The sequence below is a fragment of the Ctenopharyngodon idella genome, chromosome 7, assembly GCF_019924925.1.
Source record: "Ctenopharyngodon idella isolate HZGC_01 chromosome 7, HZGC01, whole genome shotgun sequence".
NCBI lineage: Eukaryota > Metazoa > Chordata > Actinopteri > Cypriniformes > Xenocyprididae > Ctenopharyngodon > Ctenopharyngodon idella.
Window position 1 is genome coordinate 47418915 of NC_067226.1, and position 22160 is coordinate 47441074.

The 22160-nt window shown below is 38.5% G+C and overlaps 1 protein-coding gene and 1 long non-coding RNA gene across 4 annotated transcripts in view; both read left to right on the top strand.

Moving 5' to 3' along the window:
- The window catches only part of galns (galactosamine (N-acetyl)-6-sulfatase), a 41644-nt gene that overhangs the window by 3657 nt on the left and 15827 nt on the right, over positions 1–22160 (top strand). The window contains exons 3-11 of the mRNA XM_051901130.1: positions 1243–1317; positions 3260–3362; positions 3920–4063; positions 4621–4687; positions 4798–4925; positions 7895–8034; positions 8516–8619; positions 15955–16091; positions 16327–16429. Coding sequence (XP_051757090.1) covers positions 1243–1317; positions 3260–3362; positions 3920–4063; positions 4621–4687; positions 4798–4925; positions 7895–8034; positions 8516–8619; positions 15955–16091; positions 16327–16429 — 1001 coding nt within the window. The remainder of the gene's footprint in view (positions 1–1242; positions 1318–3259; positions 3363–3919; positions 4064–4620; positions 4688–4797; positions 4926–7894; positions 8035–8515; positions 8620–15954; positions 16092–16326; positions 16430–22160) is intronic.
- On the top strand, positions 8626–12585 carry LOC127516472 (uncharacterized). Of its 3 annotated transcripts, none has more exons than XR_007930989.1 (2): positions 8626–9184; positions 9217–12585. It is a non-coding gene; the product is annotated as an uncharacterized LOC127516472 (long non-coding RNA). The 3 variants fall into 3 exon arrangements; XR_007930990.1 differs by having other exon boundaries at positions 9441–12585; XR_007930991.1 differs by having other exon boundaries at positions 9697–12585.

A 22160-nucleotide genomic window follows, 5' to 3' on the forward strand; every position in this document is an offset into this window, starting at 1 on the left:
ATGAAACTGGACGTTTCTGAATGGTTAGTGGATAAATTTATGTAGTTGCTGTGGAGTTGATTCAACTCATCGACTAGCATGTGCCGTCATGTTAATCTTTTGTTCAAATCCAGCGTTGAATTGACCCTCGTTTGTGAAGCAGTCCGGGGTAAAATGACGGCATGTCAACAACACTCTACTACAACAACTCTTCCTCTTTTCTAAAGCAGCCCAACATGGCCTCACCCCCTTTGTTGTGTGTTCTCAGGGGCGGGGTTTATGTAAATTTTGGGGTTTGTGATGTCACTAACCGGGAAGAAGCTCGTTGTAGTCCCTACCAGCTGTTTGTTGTAGTCCTTAAACAAAGAATATCTCCCTTTGCATTGAACTTTGAGCGTCGTAACTTTGCAGATGTTGTTTATGATCAAACAGCAACATTACACACTAACTAAAGTTAAAAACGTAAAATCATAATCACCCCATTAAAAATGTGTACATATTTTATTCGAGGTGACATATTGAATATACTGATTTATATTGAGAGGTTTACAATTTGTCATTATTACAATGCGATTGCATCTATTTTACTGTTCATTCATTTTTTATTTCATCCTGCTGAGGAAACACAAGACGTGTGCGGCTGCATGATAGTGAGAGGACGACTTATTATGCTAATATGGATAATACACCAGCAGTACTGAAATATGCTAATTATGCATAATTTGGGAATTTGAATGGACTTGCTATGCAGAGCAGATCTTCTTTTAGTCCTCTTTTCAATTCTAATTAATTTTTAAGCAAATAAGGCTTAATCAATTGTTAATCTCAAATGTGTGAGATGAAGGTGCCTGGAGCACTCGTACCTTCCGCTATTATAGAGCTTTTCCTTCAGAACCTTAATTAGAATTTTAATCACAAAGTAGATAGAGGAGAACTTCCTAATGATAATATCCAGGGTGAGCTCTCTCGTGTCCAAAACCTCTTTCCCTTCTCTCTCTTCCAGATGAAGTCTTAAATACCACATGATTTAAATTTCAGGAAATGCATTTGATTAGATTTGAAAACTTATTCCTAAAGAGCAAGCAAGAGAGTAGTAGTAGTTTGCAGTAGTTGAGTGCAGTTTAGTCTAATAACTTTTTAGTTTGAGGTGTTTGCTCATGCAAAACAAAAGTTTAAATAGGTGTTACACCTTTTTATACAAGTACAGGTATGTCTTTTGTATCTTCGATGTTTATAATATGCATAATTTGTATAATTCCACAGCCAGGGCCGCTCTGCTCACGGGAAGACTTCCTGTGCGGAATGGATTCTACACCACCAATGCTCATGCTAGGAATGGTATGATCGTAAAACATTTGCTTCTTTCCTCAGCCCTCCTTCACTGTTTTCAGTAAATCTGTTCTTACGACTTTATGGTGCACTCCTATAATCAGTAAAGTAATGTGAGTTATGTAATCGGATTACTTTTTTTCAAGTAACAAGTAATGCATTACTTTTAAATTTGAATATGAATTACTTTTTCAAATAAGTAACTCTTTGTTTTTCCATTTTTTAACTGACACCTCTTTTTTTCTTCTTTTTTTGTCTTCTCAAGACAGATTGATTGCACCCTATGACGTCATTTTCCGTCATGAAAATTTTTCTGCCATTTAGAGTATTCCGAAAAAAATACTTTTTTCGAACTCCTCGTAGGCCGTTGCTCTGATTTTCACGAAAATTTAACCAGATCATCTTCAGACCATGCCGACAATAAGTGATGGAATTCAAGTCGATTTGTCAAACCGTTTTCAAAAAATGCACAAAGAATTTTACGAAACGCTTGTGAAAATAGACGTATCTTCTCAACGCTTTATCGTATTCAGACGAAACTTGGTCCATAACCTGAGGTAACATGCTGCGTTTCGGCACAGCGCCACCTACTGGCACAGAGATACAAAAGATGGCTATTTTTGCTTATAGCCTCTGAACGGTTTGTCCAAAAATCATAAAATTGGTCTCTTTAGATTCAGGGCTTCCAACTTTGCCATATCGGCCATTTTGGGCGTCGGCCATTTTGAATTTTTTTATAAAATGCTGTATTTTATGAACACATTAGCGTATCTTTACGAAACTCGGTATGTGTCTTCGGCACTATGCCCTGACAATACTCAAAAACCTTCAGGGCAGCGCCACCTTGTGGTCAAAAGTTATAATGAAATTTCCAAAAATGCTAATAACTTTTGAATAAATTAGACTATTTTAATGAAACTAAATGGTTTTAACAGATTCTTTGGCTTATGCCAAGAACATAGATACCAATTTTGCCATATTTGGCCAAACTTCCTGTCCGCCATTTTGATTTTCTTTAAAAACCTACTTTTTCAAATTCCTCGTAGACCATTTGTCCAATTTTCACCAAAATCGAATCGTATCATCTTCAGACTATGCCAGCAAAAAGTTATGGATTTCGTGTTGATAGACAAAACCGTTTTCGTATATAGCTGCAACAAATTTCAGGCATGATGCTAAAACGAATCTTGAGGCTGTATCTCTGCAATGCTTTGGCATATTGACACCAATATTTGCTTTGAAAGAGCCTTTACATTTGCCAAAAATATAACTATTTTTTGTTAGTAAAAAGGAACAAAGTGCAAATAGCAGTATTTTCTTTGTGTAAATAGTGCCAGATACTATTTGCACCTGTGTATTGTAGTACATTATAAAACAGTATGCAATAATAACATATTCAGTGTATGTGACTATATTACTAAAATCATTAAATGCATGTCACCTTATTGGGACAATAAAGCCTATACCTACCCGATAAACACTTTATTCCTACTAACAAATAGCCGTTATGCACTTTATTTCCACTTTTCGAATATTTTCTTCATTTTTATTTAAAATAAACGCCTTTCTGATCTGATATGTGATGGGAAAAGGGAGAAGAATTCGGAAGAGTTCAGAAAAAGGTCGTCAAAAGCCAACTCCACCCGTCTTTCTCTCCACGCCACTGATCCTGTTACCAGACAGGTTTCTTTTGTAATTTTGTCTAGTCCAATCAGACATTGTTGGGCGGAGTTACTGTAAATAGCCTCTGCAAACAAGGTGGGCTATTTACACTTAGCGTTAAATATATAGTGCACTTTGTATTATAAAACAAGACCAGGTGTGAAAAAATAACGCAAATAACGCATTACTTTCCATAAATAGTAACACAATTAGTTAATTTTTTAGGGAGTAACGCAATACTGTAATGCATTACTTTTTGAAGTAACTTATAATGGACTCTCTCCGACAGCATACACACCTCAGGAGATAGTGGGGGGAATATCTCAGGATGAGATCCTGCTTCCAGAACTGCTGAAAAAGAAAGACTATATCAGCAAGATCGTCGGCAAGTGGTGAGATTCCTGCAGCTCCTCTCATGATGGGATGTCTTTCTCTGAATAATGATATGGGCTATAATAGAATATGAAGCAGTATAACATTTCAAACGATAGAATGCATTTTTAATTCCACAAAAAGCTTATAGCCTTGCAGAATTTTATATATATATAATTATTATTTTTTTTAATTATGTAGGACGTTTTATTCTAGTTTTAAATATTAAGGTTTTTGGCAGTCTGGTCAAATAATGTCTCATGAAAAATTATTGCTTGTGTTGAAATTGCTTCTCTCATTGGTCACACTGGAAATAGAAGGCCAAGTTGAGTGCGTTGCATTATGGGATACAATTCCATGCAATGTGCACTGCTTGTGTACCTATTTTAGCAAATATACTGTCAAATGCATTGCAAGTATATTTAAATACATTTTAAGTTACATTTGTAGTTATTAATGTTAGCAATTAATACATAATTTGATCATTTTTAATCATTTTATTGATGAAATTCCTTGCCTTTTGAACATACCTGCCGTCTTTATAAGATTTAATTTTAATCTTTATCTCCTATCTCAGGCACCTTGGGCACAGAACTCAATACTTGCCTCTGAAGCATGGCTTTGATGAATGGTTTGGTGCTCCAAACTGCCATTTCGGCCCTTACAATGACAGCTTCCGTCCCAATATACCCGTCTACAACAACTCTGAAATGAAGGGAAGGTGAGGTACAAACATAATGCATGCTAAGAAAACCTTAGAAAACCGCAGAGCAACATGCTGTAAATCATGGCTGTGATGTTCGAAAATCAAGCACCACCAGAGTTTGTTTGGTGAAGTGAATTTCCTCTTTCCTCTTGTACCAGCTGCAGTGTAGTATCTCATTTTCTGCTTCCAAAACAGCCATATGTGCATTCTGGGTCATTGGCTCTGGCGATAGGGCTAGTTTTGCGCTTAGCAGTGGGTTTAATCAGCATGGCGTGTTTGAGTCTGGTCAGACAAACACGCACACACACCCCCAAGAGATGGCAGGTTGTGTGTTTGGACACCTGGAACAGCCGGAGCATAAGAGAGTCGCCTCTACCGCTCCACGCCTCACAACGCACGTGTCTTCTGAGACAATTTACTTCTTCAGATTCACTTCGTAATCACACCCTGGTGCAGCACTTGGTTTAGGAAGCTCGTCATTTGGAACAAGAACTCATATGGCGCTAGAATGAGTTTGTGGGGATGGTCTCATTAGATCTGCAGGAAGTTTAGATGATCTGTGTATTTTGCAGGTATTACGAAGACTTTGAGATTAATGTGAAAACAGGGGAATCCAACCTCACCCAAATCTATCTGGAGGTGAGTTTTCCTGTTCATTGGCTTGATTAATGTTTATTTGTGTGGATCAGTCATGGACAGATGCACTATGGGATGCGCCTGATGTTGGTTTTGATTCTATCTGTCTCCAGGAAGGCTTGAAGTTTATCACTCAGCAAGCCACGGCCCAGCGGCCCTTCTTTCTCTACTGGGCTCCAGATGCAACTCACGCGCCTGTCTACGCCTCAAAACACTTCCTGGGAAAGAGTCAGAGGGGACGGTATGTGAGAACTGCAGTATTAAACTGCATGGCGTAATTCATTTTGCATGTTTGTGATACGCACATGAATGATTCTTCAAATAATATGGCTTGGATAGAAAAGTTACTTTACACTAACGGTCAAAAGTTTGGAAAAATTTAAATTTTTTGTAATGTACATTCAGACTTTTATTGTCTGAGTTGACTTGATTTTGTAAAATTGGCCATTATGTCACTTAACGGCAGTGTTTTGGAATGTTACTTTTAAAAGTAATGCATTACAATGTTCCGTTACTCCCTAAAAAAAGCAACTAATTGCATTACTTAGTTACTTTTTATGGAAGGTAATGAGTTGCGTTACTTTTGCGTTACTGGGCTGGGCTTTCTTGCTTGTTTTTTAATAAAAACACCCCCCAAAAGTTCTATTTTTTGTGAAATGAATAAGCTTCACGCCGAAGGAAAAGTAAATTCACGTCTGTACAGTAGAGGGCGCAGCTCAAACAAACATTTCAGCTGTGCTGCAATTCTAGATCACAGACGAATAGGACGCTCTTATTTCAAATGTCAGTTTTTTTCCAATAGTGTGCAGCCCTGGTTTTTATTCATTTTGACAAATACTGAATGTGTTTTTGTGCCAGTGAGATGAGTAAATGCTCACATTTAGTCTAGAACTATAATACCCATCATGTTCACACACAACAGCACTTACTCACGATTCTCTCAACATGAGGACAGGAGAGCTGTCAGTCGATACATGGCAAAACAAAGTAACTTGTGCTACTTATTTGAAAAAGTAATTCAGATATTTTGTTGTACATTTAAAAGTAATGCATTACTTTACCCATTACTTGAAAAAAGTAATCTGATTACATAACTCTGATTACTACCTCCAATACTGCTTAACTCTTTCCCCGCCATTGACGAGTTATCTTGTCTTTTATGAGAAAACGCTTCCCTGTCAAAGACAAGTTTTTACGATGCAGAAATAAGCGTCAGCATATGTAATCATATGCATATATAAAATAACGCGATCACCAACATTAAAGGGGTCATGAACTGCAATGTTTTATTGTTTTATAATGTTTCCTGGGGTGCACTTACAATGTTAGATTGCTTTTTACACCAAAAATAGTCATAATTTAGAAATAAAAGGCATTTTTCCTACCCTGATTTTAGGGCTCTGATTTGAACGTTCTGTATTAAGGCTAAGTATTACTCTCTCGAAAACTTTTAGCAGGTTTTTACTATTACAGCTCTCAAGGTTTACTAATCGAGAAAAGCGTTGATTATAGCATTACATTTAGATTGTGGCATGAAAGTTTGCAGTGATGAACATTGTAGCCGATCACAGACATGTTGTTGAGCTCACGTTGAGCTCGGGAGTTTTGGCGCGAGTCCAGAACTCAGTCACTGATAAACTTGTGCTGTTTGATTGACAGCTCCAGCGACTGTAAAGGGAGCGTTCTTTGATCTCTTTCTATATATTATTTTAACCACCATTTAAATAACAGATTATTTTCATCCTACTAAGAGAAACAATGTGAAGTTTAGTCACTGGTTTGATTTACTGACACAGACAAAGAACATCTGACTGTACATGATTCATTAATATCAGATCAGGCATTAGAATGAACACAGTTTCTTACATGTTGTTGCATTACTGTCGAGTCCATATTGTAAAAGTCTGTTTGCAAAGCCTGCGCCGAAATGCGATTAATTTGCCAAAGAATCCACAGTGAAATGTACCGAATACAAATAAATAAAGCTTAACTGAGACATTCACATTGTTGAAAATAAATAACCATATTCCTAGCATTAGGATCCTTTGAAAGGTAATGTTATTTTAGTCCTGTATCGCTCTTCTCTCCTCCTCATCTCACTAACACACCAGTGGGCGGGGCTAACATTGCAATGATGAAGTAGGCGTTGATTTCTTCTGTGGAGGCGGAGTTTCATCTATCTATTGGCACATTCCAGGATCAGTCGTTCGCTGGGCCTGGTGTCAATAAAAGCTTTTATTGGGGTAACATGGAAGTTTTCAGTTCTGAAACTTACAGGATATTCTTATAGTGCGATGACTGATTATATATCAAAAGCTCAGGGGAAAGCTGATTTCTCAATCATGACCTCTTTAAACAGCATATAAATAACATTAGGACTGTGAAGCTTTGGAGGTGTTGATGGACTCTGTACTCCATCTTTGTTTTGATCATCGTTCTGAATCCCATCTGGACGTAGTTTTTGACAAAAATACGATTTTCCCAGCTTTTTGCTCAAAAAGTTGCTTTTTTTTTATTAAACTTACCCATTTTCAAGTGTTGATTAAAAAAAAGGAATGCATGAAGCTAGAAAAAAAGCAGAAGGTCTGTTCTTTCTTTTGAAATATTGCATGTTCAGATATTCATACAATAAAATATTCTGGGAGCCATGAAATTTTTGTGAAAATTATCAAAACGCTGGCGGGGAAAGAGTTGTCGGCCATAACATAATTATCATTTTGGCCAAATATTCTGCTTCTGTGCGTTCCAGTTTTGTATTATAGAAATGATTGGTTAATGAGATGTTATTTTTCCTGCTCTGAGGCTAGAATAAGGGCTGGAGGCTTCATTGGTAGTCTTGTCTGCAGCTGTTTAGTATTCCGCCCAGTGCTTTGGAATACTGGGGCTTCAGTAAGCATACGTTTCTTCAGAATGCTAAATGAGGCTTGTGTTGACAGAGGAATGGATCAAGGCTGAGGGGTATTAGCCAGGTGCTGGCGGTGGAGGGATTCAGCCTGACACGCCGCATCTTAAAGTTTTATAACCAGCGCACATCTATCTGAGACATCTATCTTCCTCCATATATCACATCCATCTGTCACAGGACGGATTTCAAACGTGGGCTAATTTGACAGAATTTGTTATGCTGTCTGGGTTAAAGCAATTGAAGGTTATGTGGGGTAATTTTAATGGTTTGGTTGAGGTGGTAAGACACTGTGATTTGTCTTGTAGTTATGGCGATGCAGTGATGGAGCTGGATTACAGCGTTGGCCAGATTCTGGCTCGGCTGGTCAGTCTGGGCATCCACAACAACACATTGGTGTTCTTCACCTCGGATAACGGGGCAGCAGTGATGTCTGGACCGCAACAAAGTGGGAAACCATTCACATATCTCCACCTTAAACATTAACACACCTAACAGAGTTTTTGACACCTTTTTATTTAGTAAGGGCAATAAAAGAATTGATTTGGATGAAGAGATTCAAATCAAATGTGCATCTCCTGCATGCTACTCAATGTCCTGTTTCTTAATTATTGGGTTATGTACATATGCGCCCGTGGCCGTTTTTAACATGGCATTGTATCTAGCTGTTTTTCTTTGTCTTATTCTATAAGCATCACATTTTTTAGACAAGTCATGTCAAGCTTTAAAACGTATCTCAAGACCCTTGCGTTCTGTTCTATCTTCTGCTCTCTCAACTCATCTGTCATGTACGCTCCCAATACACCTTTTCAATTTCTTTGTGTCACGGGTCTCTTTTGTAAAGATTATTTGTCAGAGATGAATTGCCTGTACTCCACAGGCGAGGCTTTGAGTTTGAGATTCTGTCCTGTCCCTTTTTTCATCCTCAGGCGGCAGCAACGGTCCGTTCCTCTGCGGGAAGGAGACTACATTTGAAGGTGGGATGAGGGAACCAGCCATTGCCTGGTGGCCTGGACGGATCCCTGCTGGCACAGTGAGAATGATCCCAAGCTGTTTCACTTAAAAGTCCCAATTGTGCTTTCCAGTTCGCTGTGTTCCATCTTTCCACATCCTCAAAACACAGAACACGTATTCCTATCTGTTCAAACGCTCCATCAGAGCTTTATTTAGTGTGGAAGGGCCCTTAAACATCAAATATGTTCAGATTGGCTGTGATTTGTGTTGCATTTCTGTTTTTAGTGAGGATGGACAAATTACTTGTAGCTGGAAAATTGTTGCAGTGCACCTGGATATGACACAATGGAGATCTCGGATTCAGTTTGGGGCGTGGCTACTGTAGCAGGCGGAGAGTTTGGGGCGTGGCTACTGTAGCAGGCTGAGAGTTTGGGGCGTGGCTACTGTAGCAGGCTGAGAGTTTGGGGTGTGGCTACTGTAGCAGGCGGAGAGTTTGGGGCGTAGCCACTGTACCAGGCGGAGAGTTTGGGGCGTGGCTACTGTAGCAGGCTGAGAGATTGGGGCGTGGCTACTGTAGCAGGCGGAGAGTTTGGGGCGTGGCTACTGTAGCAGGCTGAGAGTTTGGGGCGTGGCTACTGTAGCAGGTGGAGAGTTTGGGGCGTGGCTACTGTAGCAGGCTGAGAGATTGGGGCGTGGCTACTGTAGCAGGCTGAGAGTTTGGGGCGTGGCTACTGTAGCAGGCGGAGAGTTTGGGGCATGGCTACTGTAGCAGGCTGAGAGTTTGGGGCGTGGCTATTGTAGCAGGCTGAGAGATTGGGGCGTGGCTACTGTACCAGGCTGAGAGTTTGGGGCGTAGCCACTGTACCAGGCGGAGAGTTTGGGGCGTGGCTACTGTAGCAGGCTGAGAGATTGGGGCGTGGCTACTGTAGCAGGCTGAGAGTTTGGGGCGTAGCCACTGTACCAGGCGGAGAGTTTGGGGCGTGGCTACTGTAGCAGGCGGAGAGTTTGGGACGTGGCTACTGTAGGAGGCTGAGAGCTTGGGGCGTGGCTACTGTACCAGGCTGAGAGTTTGGGGCGTGGCTACTGTAGCAGGTGGGGAGTTTGGGGCGTAGCTATTGTAGCAGGCGGAGAGTTTGGGGCGAGGCTACTGTAGCAGGCGGAGAGTTTGGGGCGTGGCTACTGTAGCAGGCTGAGAGTTTGGGGCGTGGCTACTGTAGCAGGCTGTGAGTTTGGGGCGTGGCTACTGTAGCAGGCGGAGAGTTTGGGGCGTGGCTACTGTAGCAGGTGGAGAGTTTGAGGCGTGGCTACTGTAGGAAGCTGAGAGCTTGGGGCATGGTTAATGTAGCAGGCTGTGAGTTTGGGGCGTGGCTACTGTAGCAGGCGGAGAGTTTGGGGCGTGGCTACTGTAGCAGGCGGAGAGTTTGAGGCGTGGCTACTGTAGGAAGCTGAGAGCTTGGGGCGTGGTTAATGTAGCAGGCTGTGAGTTTGGGGCGTGGCTACTGTAGAAGGCTGTGCGTTTGGGGCGTGGCTACTGTAGCAGGATGAGAGTTTGGGGGTGTGGCTACTGTAGCAGGCGGAGAGTTTGGGGCATGGCTACTGTAGCAGATGGAGGCTAAATAAATTTATAATTTATAATAAATACTGCGATATTCCATAAAAAAACAACAATTGTCAATTTTGATCTCATGTTGACTTTAAACATTCAAACAATTTGAAACCATTCAAGCAAAAAAACAGTTTGGTAATTGTCTGCTGTGCACACAGAGAGTCGCATTTCAGACATATTGCGTAAATACCGAATTGAGTTCTTTTGCGTCATCTTGCGCTTTAGAAGACAAATACATATGAAATTATGTCAAAACACCCGTTTTGGTCAGTGTCCTTGTAAACGCAATCAGTTATGTCTTAAGTGAACATAAACAGTTGATAAACAGTATTCAGATCCATGTATTAGCTCTTAAAGTGACAGCAGCTTCTGTCTGTGTCATTAATGTTAATTGAACAAGAATGCAAGGTTACACGGGTCAAAAATAATTATATTTTATTTATTTTTTTGTGTTGGGGCCAGTGAATATTTTGGCAGGACAATTAAACATTTGAACCACTGGCTAAATCCTTAGCGTTGAGCCCTGTTTTGCTTCCAATATTTTAAAAATGGAACTGGACATTTTTTAAATATTGCAACCAAATAATATTTACGACATTCAGTTCCGTTATAAGCTTTACCTTTGTCAGGACAATCATCAAATTCCTTATCAAATGTTATCTATTTTTTTTTTCTCTTTAAATTCCTTATGATTCTCAGCTCTGGTCTCCTTTCCTCCCTCCTTTTCCTGATCCGCTGAAGCTGTACGCTCCACAAATGACTTTTAATTGTATTAGGGGCAGCTGTGACACGGGGCTGTGGCGTGGGGGGATTTTTGGAGGAGGGAGCGCGGGAGCCGCACTAAGCCTGCCCCCGGCTCATATCTGAGGGGTGTGCGGGGTCCTGATAGCACGGCGGAGTGACGAGGGACAGGAGGATTGGGAACGTCTTAAGCGGCTAATCTGTTTGTGTGTTTGCTGAGGTTGGATTGAGCTGTAATGAGGGCTTCTGTATCTGAATATGCCAGGCGTGCCGGATAAAGAACTGAAGGGAAGAGGAGAGCAGAGAGGAGTGCTGGGGTATGCTGGGATGTGCCAGGTGTCTGGGCAGTGCCAGAGTGGGATAAGCAGGTGTTTCACACTGTTAATGTTTGTCTTGCAGTGGCAGGCTGGATTTTGCCCGTCCGGCTTCACTTGAGTGTGGCTTTTTGTGATATGTGTATCTTCTCGTCCATTTCTCTTATGGGGAGCATTGATGCCCTTTTTTGTTTTTAGTGAATTCGGTAACACTTTATTTTGATAGTCCACTTTAGACATTCTACTAACTACAAGTAATTTTGCTACTACATGTTAACTAGCAGTCATTAAAGTATTAGTAGACTGTCTGCTTAATATCTGCAAACACTTTATTTTGATGCTCCCAAACAGACATTCTACTGACTATTAGTGACTTTGCAACTCATGTCAACCTATTCCTAACCTATATAATGAGAGTTAGTTGACATGTAGTTGCAAAGTTACTTGTATTTAGTAGAATGTCTAAAGTGGACCATCGAAACAAAGTGTAACCATGATATTTTTGTTCCATATTTACAAATAAATCAAATAGAAAATGTATTCTCAAATAAATAAAACATGATTCACAAATTAATACTCAGAATTTCTTGGAAATAAAGCAACTATATGATGAGATTGGCAAATATTTTTTAGTGGATTCACATTTATTTCTTTGCTGTCTTGCTGTGATGAATGCTTTATAATCCTCAAATGTACAATCTAGAAATTAATCTGCACAGTTTGCACAAAGATCATGTAAATTTATTGTTTTTGGGTCAAGTAATTTGACTAATGTTATAGCAGGAAGCAGCTAAGGAAAAAAAAAAAATCCAAAATATGTTATTGTGAACTCTGTGAAGTTTCCTACCGAGTGGCATTGCCTACACTGTAAACCCTAACACTCATAATTATTAATTGGTTTGAGTAGGACAAACTCAAATGAAACAAATTAGTTAAATCAAATGAACTTTTACAAGTATTTAGAACTTTCTTTTTCATTTGAGTTCATAAAACTGACACATTTTAAGTGATCTGAATTGTTCATTGTTTTGAGTTTTATGAACTTGTTTCTTTTAATTAAGACAAACTTAAATTTACCTGAAAGTGGGCTGGTATTTCTATTTCCCAGCATGCTTTGCCATGACACTCAAAAGGGAGAATAAATGCTAAAATTAAGTGTTCTATAATGTTTTTTTTTGTACAAGATTAATGTTAATTGGGGGATTTTGTAGAGTTTAATGCTAAATCTTGGCGCTGATAGTCTTGTAGGCAGTTAAGTTAAGATTACATGATAATTTTAAGTTTAATGTATTAATTAACTTACTCAAAAATTTAAAGCTAAGAGCAATTAAAATGTATGAGTACAAAATTGAAATCTGCCAGTTCTGCTTACTTAAACTTTGAATTTCTTAACTTAAAAAAAAAAAAAAAAAAGACAAAAGAAATTTAACTGATTACCTAAAACATTTTGAGTTTTGCCAACTTATTCGGGTTTATAGTGTTTTTCCCCCAATAAGAAACTATTCATATTAAAAGTAAATGGCATTTAAATATTTAAGAGGACCTATTATGCCATTTTACAAAGTTTTGATTTTGCTTTTGGGCTCTACTAGAACAGGTTTTCATGCAAACACATTATTTTCCTCATATTCTCCATTGTTGCAGCTCCTCTCTTCCCAGTCTGTCAGTAACGCTCTGTTTAGTTTCTGTCTCTCAAATACCCCACAGATCATTTATTATATTCCAGAAGAGGGCGGAGCTTTAACAGCTCGCACTTCGGTTGCTCAACAGTAACAAAGCTGGAGAATCTCACGCAGCCAAAATGAGGATTGTCAGTAACAGGTGTTCAGCCTTACATTGTTCAAACCGGAGTCGACACTGATGGAGAGACTCAGGAAGAAGTTACAACTTTTAGATGTTTCTGAATGGTTAGTGGATAAATTTATGTAGTTGCTGTGGAGTTGATTCAACTCATCGACTAGCATGTGCCGTCATGTTAATCTTTTGTGCAAATCCAGCATTGAATTGACCCTCGTTTGTGAAGCAGTCTGGCGTAAAATGACGGCATGTCAACAACACTCTACTACATCAACTCTTCCTCTTCTCTAAAGCAGCCCAACATGGCCACACCCCCTTTGTTGCGTGTTCTCGGGGGCGGGGTTTATGTAAATTTTGGGGTTTGTGATGTCACCAACCCAGGAAGAAGCTTGTTGTAGTCCCTACCAGCGGTTTGTTGTAGTCCTTAAACAGAGAATATCTCTCTTTGCATTGAACTTTGAGCGTCTTAACTTTGCAGATGTTGTTTATGCTCAAACAGCAACATTACACACTAACTAAAGTTAAAAAAGTGAAATCATAATCAACCACCCCTTTAAATGATCTTTTGATTCAGGTAATCGTCTAGTAGCAGAAGACGTTATTAACAAAAGTGATTTGAGACTTGACCTTGACTTAGTTGGACTAGAAACATGTGTGGTGCTCGTCGCACCTACGGTTCACTTCAGCTATCGAGTGACGTGAATATAAAAATAAAGAGGTGGGGGGTGTCACAGTCTCTCCTGTTGTGTTTATCAGCTCAGAGACGCACAGACTGAGTGCATTAGACAGGGCTCGCAGGTCTGTCTGCTCAGATAACCAGCGTCAGCCCAAGACACAGAGAAGAAGAGAAGGAAGAGGAAATGAACTGGAGATAAAGACATTTTCATTTCCCTTTTATTAGTCCCATGTTTTTCGTGTGTGCAGCTGGATAAGAGCAGCTGGTGGTAGCGGCTAGTTACCTTTATTAATTGTTCCCTTTGATTTCTCCTTTTCCTGTGTGTATAAGTATGTATGTATGTACGTATGTCTGTGTGTGTGTGTGTGTGTGTGTGTGTGTGAAGCCTGAGAGTGAAGATAATGGAATGTACTGGCTGTCTGGCAGTGGTGGTGAAGGGAATTCTGGGAGGCTGAAGTAGGCGACGTGTGTGTGTGTGTGTGTGTGTGTGTGTGCAGCAGAGCCAGCTGCTCTGTGCTGATAGTGCTATCTGATTGTGAGCGTGCCGTTTCCCTCAAAGGCCCGCTCAGGAGAGAATAGAATGGAAGATCAAGGATGACAGCGAAAAAATGGCATTTTATCGGAAAATAGTTCAAAGTTTATAAATAAAATAAAGCTTTTTTTGCAGCAGCAGGACTGGGGAGGACAGATAAAGCAGCAGTTCCGGCCTCTGTCCCAACTCTCCTTTCTCTTCATTTACAGAGATGTTAGTGTGGTTTATAATAAACCTGCGAGCGCAGATTAGAGCGGGAACTGAAGAAACGCATCATTGTGGTTCTGCTCTTTTAAACCGGCCTCCCTGTCTGTGCTTCGGCGTCTTAGAGAAGCATCGATGTGTTCACGTTGGTGCATGTCTGTGTGATTTGCAGCATGGGTTGATTTATTACAGATTAAACTATTTTGAACATTTTGACTAGTGATAGACCCATATATCAGCTGATATTAGGATTATTGATTATGTGATATGATAGATAATTGTGCTTGCTTATCCAATTAACCTTACTGTATCATATTTGATACGCAAAATTTGAAGGCCTCTAAATGATCAGTATGATCAAAAGTGCCTGCTGCACATAACCTACTACATGCAAAAAAGTAAGAAAAAGTCAGTAATGCATTAAAAAACGAAGAAAATTGCAAACAATAAGACAAATACAATAGAAAAAAGCTTTAAAATAAAACATTGCATAGTGCAACACTGCACTGTTTTCACTGTATGAATTAAATATATATTGATTCTTATTAAAGCTACAAAAGTTATTCAGTCAAGAGCTGTGAATGATTTTCTCTTTATCTTTTGTTGTTTGATTAACATTAATGACACAGGTTTATTAGGCTGCTGTCACTTTAAGACCGGATGCACTGATCTAATATACTGTCACGCATCCATTTGTTTGTTCACTTTGGACATAACTGACTGTGTTTATTTGAATACTCGCCATATTTTTATTGTATATTTGACCATTTTGGCATGTATTCAAAGCCCAAAGTCACACACAGAAAGCCGCTTAAGGGAACCGCACACTTTCACATCCTAATACGCAGCTTAATAACGCTTTTTGATATTAAGCACGAAACGCAGTAGACTGTGTTTTACGACAATCATATTACATGAATTAGACATTAAGGAGGGTCAAAAGTGCACTGCTTTAAAGGAAAGGAACGAAATGTGGCACAATAATTGTTTCGGTCACACTTTAGATTAGGGTCCAATTCTCACTATTAACTAATGATTAACTGCGACTATATACTTTACTGCTTATTAATAGTTAGTAAGGTTATTAAGTTCAGGTATTGGGTAGAATTAAGGGATGTAGAATACGATGATGTAGAATAAGGCATTAATATGTGCTTTATAAGTACTAATAAACAGCCAATATCCTAGTAATATGTATGCTAATAAGCAACTAGTTAATAGTGAGAACTTTTTTATTTGTTTGAAGCCAAAATGGAAATCAAAAATATAATTACGGTTAATCGCACAGCCCTAACTTCAAGAGCTGCTTTACATTCTTAACTAACTCACATAATTTTCCATTAAATTCAATCCAAAACAAAACCTTAAAATAATTAAAGGACAAAAATGATATGGGATTTACCAACTTGACAAAATCATTGATTATTGTTCAATAATGATTTATTACTCAATGCAGAATGATTTGTTCTCTGCGTGAGGCCGGTGTTTTGTTCTAGCTCTGACATGACACCGCATGACTCCTTTTAAAGAGTTTTGTTCCTCAGGTGAGTCATCAGTTGGGCAGTGTGATGGATCTCTTCAGCACGAGTCTTTCTGTGGCTGGCGTTCTTCCCCCTGATGACCGTGTCATTGATGGTCTCGATTTAAGCCCTGCACTCTTCAACGACTCACTGCAGGACAGGTAACCACCTCAAAGCACAATACAGTCAGCAGCTTCTACTTTGCTGCTAGCATACCATTTCTTGAGGGAAGTTAAGGTCTGCTGTTAAAGCCACTATGTGGAGTCATTGAGAAAGAGATTCTCCGTTTGCTAAAGGTGTTCCACTGAATACATATTGCCAAAATGGGATGAAGCAGAGTGGTAAGTGTTGGCAAGCAGAATGACTTACCACAAGATTCCCATTTTATTCCAACAGACCCATCTTCTATTATCGTGGCAACCAGATGATGGCAGTGCGGATCGGGCAATACAAGGTGCACTATTGGACTTGGAGCAACTCATGGGAGGAATTCAACATGGTCAGTGATTGCATATTCCTCTGTTTCTCTGATGATGATCGGGCACATGCCTGAGTGTTCAAAAGTAATTATAAGACATTTAGATAATGGTCAGTTTTGTTCTAAGCTAGAGTGTACAATTCTCAAAAAGCATCAGTGAAGATATGATTGGTTGTCTTAAGTGTAAAATAGCTGGTTGTCAAAGAGTTTGATGTGAGTTTAACATTTTCAAAATTAATTAGCAGACATTTAAGCGACAGTGTTGAGAAGTATAGCGTATGTCTTTCATTTTAATTAGTAACGACTCTGATTTCAGGCAGATTTACTATTGTGATGTTCCTTACTGTGGTTGAAAATTATATCATGGTAAAGATTTTGGCTGAAAATTACTTATATTGTGATGAAGAGTTTGAGTTGGAATTGATTTTGGTTGAGAATTATATTGTGGAAATGATTTTGGTTGAAGATTACTTAAATTGTGGAAATGATTTTGCTTGAGAATTATATTGTGGAAATTATTTTGCTTGAGAATTACTTATATTGTGGAAATTATTTTGTTTGAGAATTACTTATTGTGGAAATTATTTTGCTTGAGAATTATATTGTGGAAATTATTTTGCTAGAGGATTATTTATATTGTGGAAATGATTTTGTTTGTGGATTACTTAAATTGTGGAAATGATTTTGCTTGAAAATTACTTGTATCGTGGAAATGATTTTGCTTGAGAATTATATTGTGGAAATGATTTTGTTTGTGGATTACTTAAATTGTGGAAATGATTTTGGTTGAAAATTACTTATATCGTGGAAATGATTTTGCTTGAGAATTATATTGTGGAAATGATTTTGCTAGAGGATTACTTATATTGTGGAAATGATTTTGGTTGAAAATTACTTATATCGTGGAAATGATTTTGCTTGAGAACTAGGGTAAGTGTACCTATTAAGCCCACTAAAATCTTAACAGTTTAGGTGTTTTTCATAGATATTGAAATGTTTTATAAGAAAAACAATTTGTTTAAATGCAAGATTAATCTCTCATTTGAAAATGCATTAATTAGTTGATGTATATTTTAGAATATAAAATTAAGATATTTTATGAATGATGTCAGAAGTTTGGCATGGTCTTAATTGGTACTTTTGGCACCATTTAAGCCCGCATGTGTTCCAAATAAGCCCACATCATGATTGATTCACAAAATGTAAAAATCTATTGGTTTTAAAGAAGTAAAACATATTGTGGAAATTATTTTGCTTGAGAATTACTTGTATAGGGTGAGTAAATAATGACAAATGTTTCATTTTTGGGTGAACTATGCCTTTAAATATCTATTATCAACCAATATATAACAAATATCAACAAATACAGTAAAGGTGTGTTCATGCCATGTCGGAATTTACAACTTGTAAACTCCGAATTTTCAAATCTTTGACTTGTACTACGTGACCGCTGCAGATTCATGTTGCCGTTGATAGTGTTGCCATAGAAACACTTAATTCTGAGAATGTCACGTGTTGTCATCTCATAATTACGGTAATTACGACATGCAGTGAACGCAGCTTGTGTTACAAAATCTGCAATGCCGGCAGATAACAGTACAGTATGTTACAAATAATATATACTGTACATATCTACAAGGGATTTTTCAGAACCCTTCATCATTTGTACTATAGACATGAATGATGCCTCAAATTGTTTGGCTTTTCTTTTTGCTTGATGAACAAAAATATCCCATAGACTTACATAAAAAGGATTTTGGTGCCAATAACCAACCTATCCAAAGCACTCCAGCAACCACACAGAATACATTAGCATCATGGGGGTGAAATTTGTACAACCAATCACATTTTCTTCAAAAAATGTTATAATCTATATATTATTGTCTCACATTTTCCTGATTTCTTGCCTCTTGATGCAGTAATTGCATTCCAAAATGCACATTAGTGTGTTAGTTATCTCAAAAACAATGCCTTATCAAATAGACTTGAAGATCAGGCAGTAATGAATATTAATGGAGCTAATGGAGTGGGACCACTTCTGCAAACACGCTTCATCTATTAGCTCGCTATTCCAGCAGCATCCTTCATGCTGTGAGCTGCATTCTGTCAAGCCCTCGGGGACATGTCTGTCTGTCTGTCTCTCATACCCACACGCTTCGTTTCTCATTAAAGTCACACAACACGCATACATGTAACCCCTGTCCGCCGTCAGCCGGGGCCGCGGGCTTCTTCTCCGAATGCGAAGGTTTGTTTTATGCCCCATCGGTTGCTTAAATTGCTCTCTCCTGGATGGCCGCTGAATCAATAGCAGCCCCCTTTATCAGCTCATGTGAACTGGAGTGTAACTTCACAAATAATGGTGGCTGATTGCTTGTGAGCTGCCAATCGATTGTTTGAGCTCGCCTCTCACGCCGAGGATGGAGAGGGTTGGGAGCTGAAGTGTAGTCCTGATGGTTAATGTGTTTTCGGGAGGTTTCACCTGCTGCTTTAGAGATGCACACAAATTCAGACGCATTTTCACCTCGAGTACCATTTGGCGTGTCCCTTTGCCCATCATTTTTAAGCTCAGCGCGCCGAAATTGATTTGAATGATTGTGGGTGACGTCAGAGATTAAGCGTTCAATTTTTTTGCTCATATTTAGGCAGTGATCCATACTGCACTACTCTAAAAACAAGGCTCTTGGTTTGTTTCCTGTTAAACCCGGTTGAAATGATGGCTTAATAGTATCGGTCACTTGGGTGAATTCCTCTTGAAACCTGTGCGGATCAGCGAGGTGTGAAATGAGAAATTTCACAGTGTAAGTGCTTTGCATCCGATGATCCTCCCGCCAAACCGTTGAGCGATAATATGAAGTATTTTAGTGTGCGTCACCTCACCTAAGACACCTGAGAATTCTTCTCTTAAATTACACATTTCACCAGTTTCACTGTATTTAATGATTAGAAATCTGAGCTTTGATTGGCAGCTGGGCTTGAGAAGGAGCTGTGGATTTTTTGGCTGGTAAGGGAATGTCGTATGACAGGGTTTGAAGTCACGTTTATTTATGGAAGCAGCTCTCTAGTGTAAATAGTGGTTAGTTGCTATTATTACTTAGTACAAATAGCAGCAGATACTATTTGCACCTCAGTGTATTGTAGTACATTATAAAACAGTATGCAATAATAACATGTTCAGTGTATATGATTATGCTTATTAAATTCATAAATGAACGCTGCCTTATTGGGACATTACTTGTCCCATTCCCTAAAGCCCTCCCCTAGACCTAACCCTGCCTGATAAACACTATATTCCCAATATTAAATACCTGTTAGGCATTTTATTTCCACTTTTCGAATATTTTCTTCATTTTTATTTAAAATAAACGCCTCTCTGAGCTGATATGTACAGAGCCAGTGCTTTTGTGTTCTGCAAAGTTTCTCAGGGCAACACAAAACATTTTGCAAATGAATGCAAAGTTTCTCAGGGTGAACGCAAAACATTTGACACTGAATATAAAAAATAGAAAACAAATAGTATAGATTATCCATTAGCTCCAAGAGCAAAATCCTGCAGGAAACACCGGTATGTTGCCTTAAGTGTATTCAAGTGTAGTTTTTTTTCTCCACTACTGTCACTTACTGGAGTTTGGTTCCTTGCCGCAGTCTCCTTTGGCTTGCTCAGCTGGGGTCTAAAAGACAATTCATATTCAGTAATATTATCGATTTAACTGCACTGACACTATCAGATGACAGCAAAATTTGAACAGAACTGAGATGGATAATCCACACTGTTATTGAACTGAATTTAATCAATGTTGAACTGACTTGAGCTGAATTTAATGACACTAGTATCTTCTGTAGAGCTGTTTATAGTCAAATTGAATTGATTGATGAACTTTGCAACATTGAAAGTTATTGAACTGAATTGAAGCAATACTGAGAACAAAAATTTAGCTGAATAATGACATTATTATCTTCTCGCAGAGCTGCTTTACAGCTGAAATTGAATTTGTTGTATAATTGATTAGAGCCGGGCAAAAAAATGTATTTTTTCGATTAAAATGTGGACGATTCGATATCGATTCTCAAAAGCCATGAATCAATCTTTTTTTCCATATTTATTTCCGCAAAAATTTAACATAATATCTGATTGACGTTAATCTTACTACTAGTCTTCTCCACTAGATGTCGTCCTCTTATTTACGCGTCTCAGACAGCAAAAAATAAAATGAATTCTCTTGCATGTCTCCTTGCGTTAAAACCGACAAATTCAAACAAATTTATCTTAAAATGCCTGCTGTGGCGAGTATCCTAGTAAACATAGTCGCTTATATTTAACTGAACGTGAACAGTAGAGAAAGAAAACGCATGTGTATCAGTAGGGCTGGGCGATTTTTTACGATTTTTTTCGATTAATTCGAATTTAATGTTTTGCCTCGATTTTAATATCTATTAAATCGAGAAATTGTGATTTTGAATAAAAATGTTAGCAAGCGTTACAGTTGGACATGTTGACAATACAGCAATGATAACTGTATTAGGAGAAGAAAATGATCTGACCACATGATGGCGCTGGCACGCCTGATTAACCGCTCTCATGTGACGCTCTATGAACGTAGAACACGTCACTATTCTTAAGCGGCTGTTCATTCAGAAATGCGTTATTGCGTTATAAAAATGAGACGCAGGCAGTGGAATGAGGAAAAAAAGGCAAAGTTATTAAACGCGAGTTGAGCTTTTTTTTTTTACTTGACCGCCGTGTTTGTAGAATGCCGTTTCATGGGTGAGACGCTGCAAAAGACACGAGACATGAGTAAAACACCCAAACATGTCCGCCAAACATAAAAACAATTGGACAAATAGCGCAATGGAATGCAAAAATCTGTAAACCTGTTTGATATTTCATGTTTGCATAATGGTGACAGGCTGAAAGCTGCTGCTGTTTTCTGTTTTTACAAAGCATTTGCTGTTAATAATAGCCTATTATTGGTGTTATTTATTGCTATTACTTTTTGGCTAAGAAATATTTAGCATTTTCTTATTTTATATTATTTCTGAGTATATAGGATGTGTTTAAGATAAGTTTGTACAACAATTGCCTTCATATTTCAGGCATATTTTCTGCAAAGACATTTAACAAATTGTTTTACATTTACACCATGTTGATCACTTCATGTGTGCTGCACTTGGAATGGAACTTTTTTTTTTAGCCAGATTGTTAATAAAGAGAACGTTACTTAAATCATATTGTAGTTAAAGTCCTTGTGAACCGGAAGTTGCAAACGACTTTTCTCCAGTGTTGTGACGTATTTCCAAGTGAAACGGAATATTGAATAGAGGGCAGGGTTTCACCTTAGCGCTCCTCCTCTCCATCTCTCGCTCATAGCAGACTAACGGTTGCAGGGGAGTGGTTTTCGCGTTTTCAACCCAAGCCGTCAAACTGACGTCATCAGAGAAGGAACGCCATTCCAGACCGGAAGCAACTTTTCAGTTTTTGATTAAAGATTACTACGCCAAATTTTGTTGTTTGTGTGTATTAACTTGCACGGATTAATTGTTCAGCACAAGACTAGTCATATGCACTAACAAAGTAAATAGGGTCAATTTTGATTTCATGACAACTTTAAGTTTTTAAGTTGGCTAGTTAAACAGTAAAAAAAAAAAAAAAAAAATCGAAATTGTGAATCGGTCAATCGTTCTGAAAAAATCGAGATTTTATTTTTTTGCCATATCACCCAGCCCTATGTATCAGTATATTGGATCTGTGCATTAG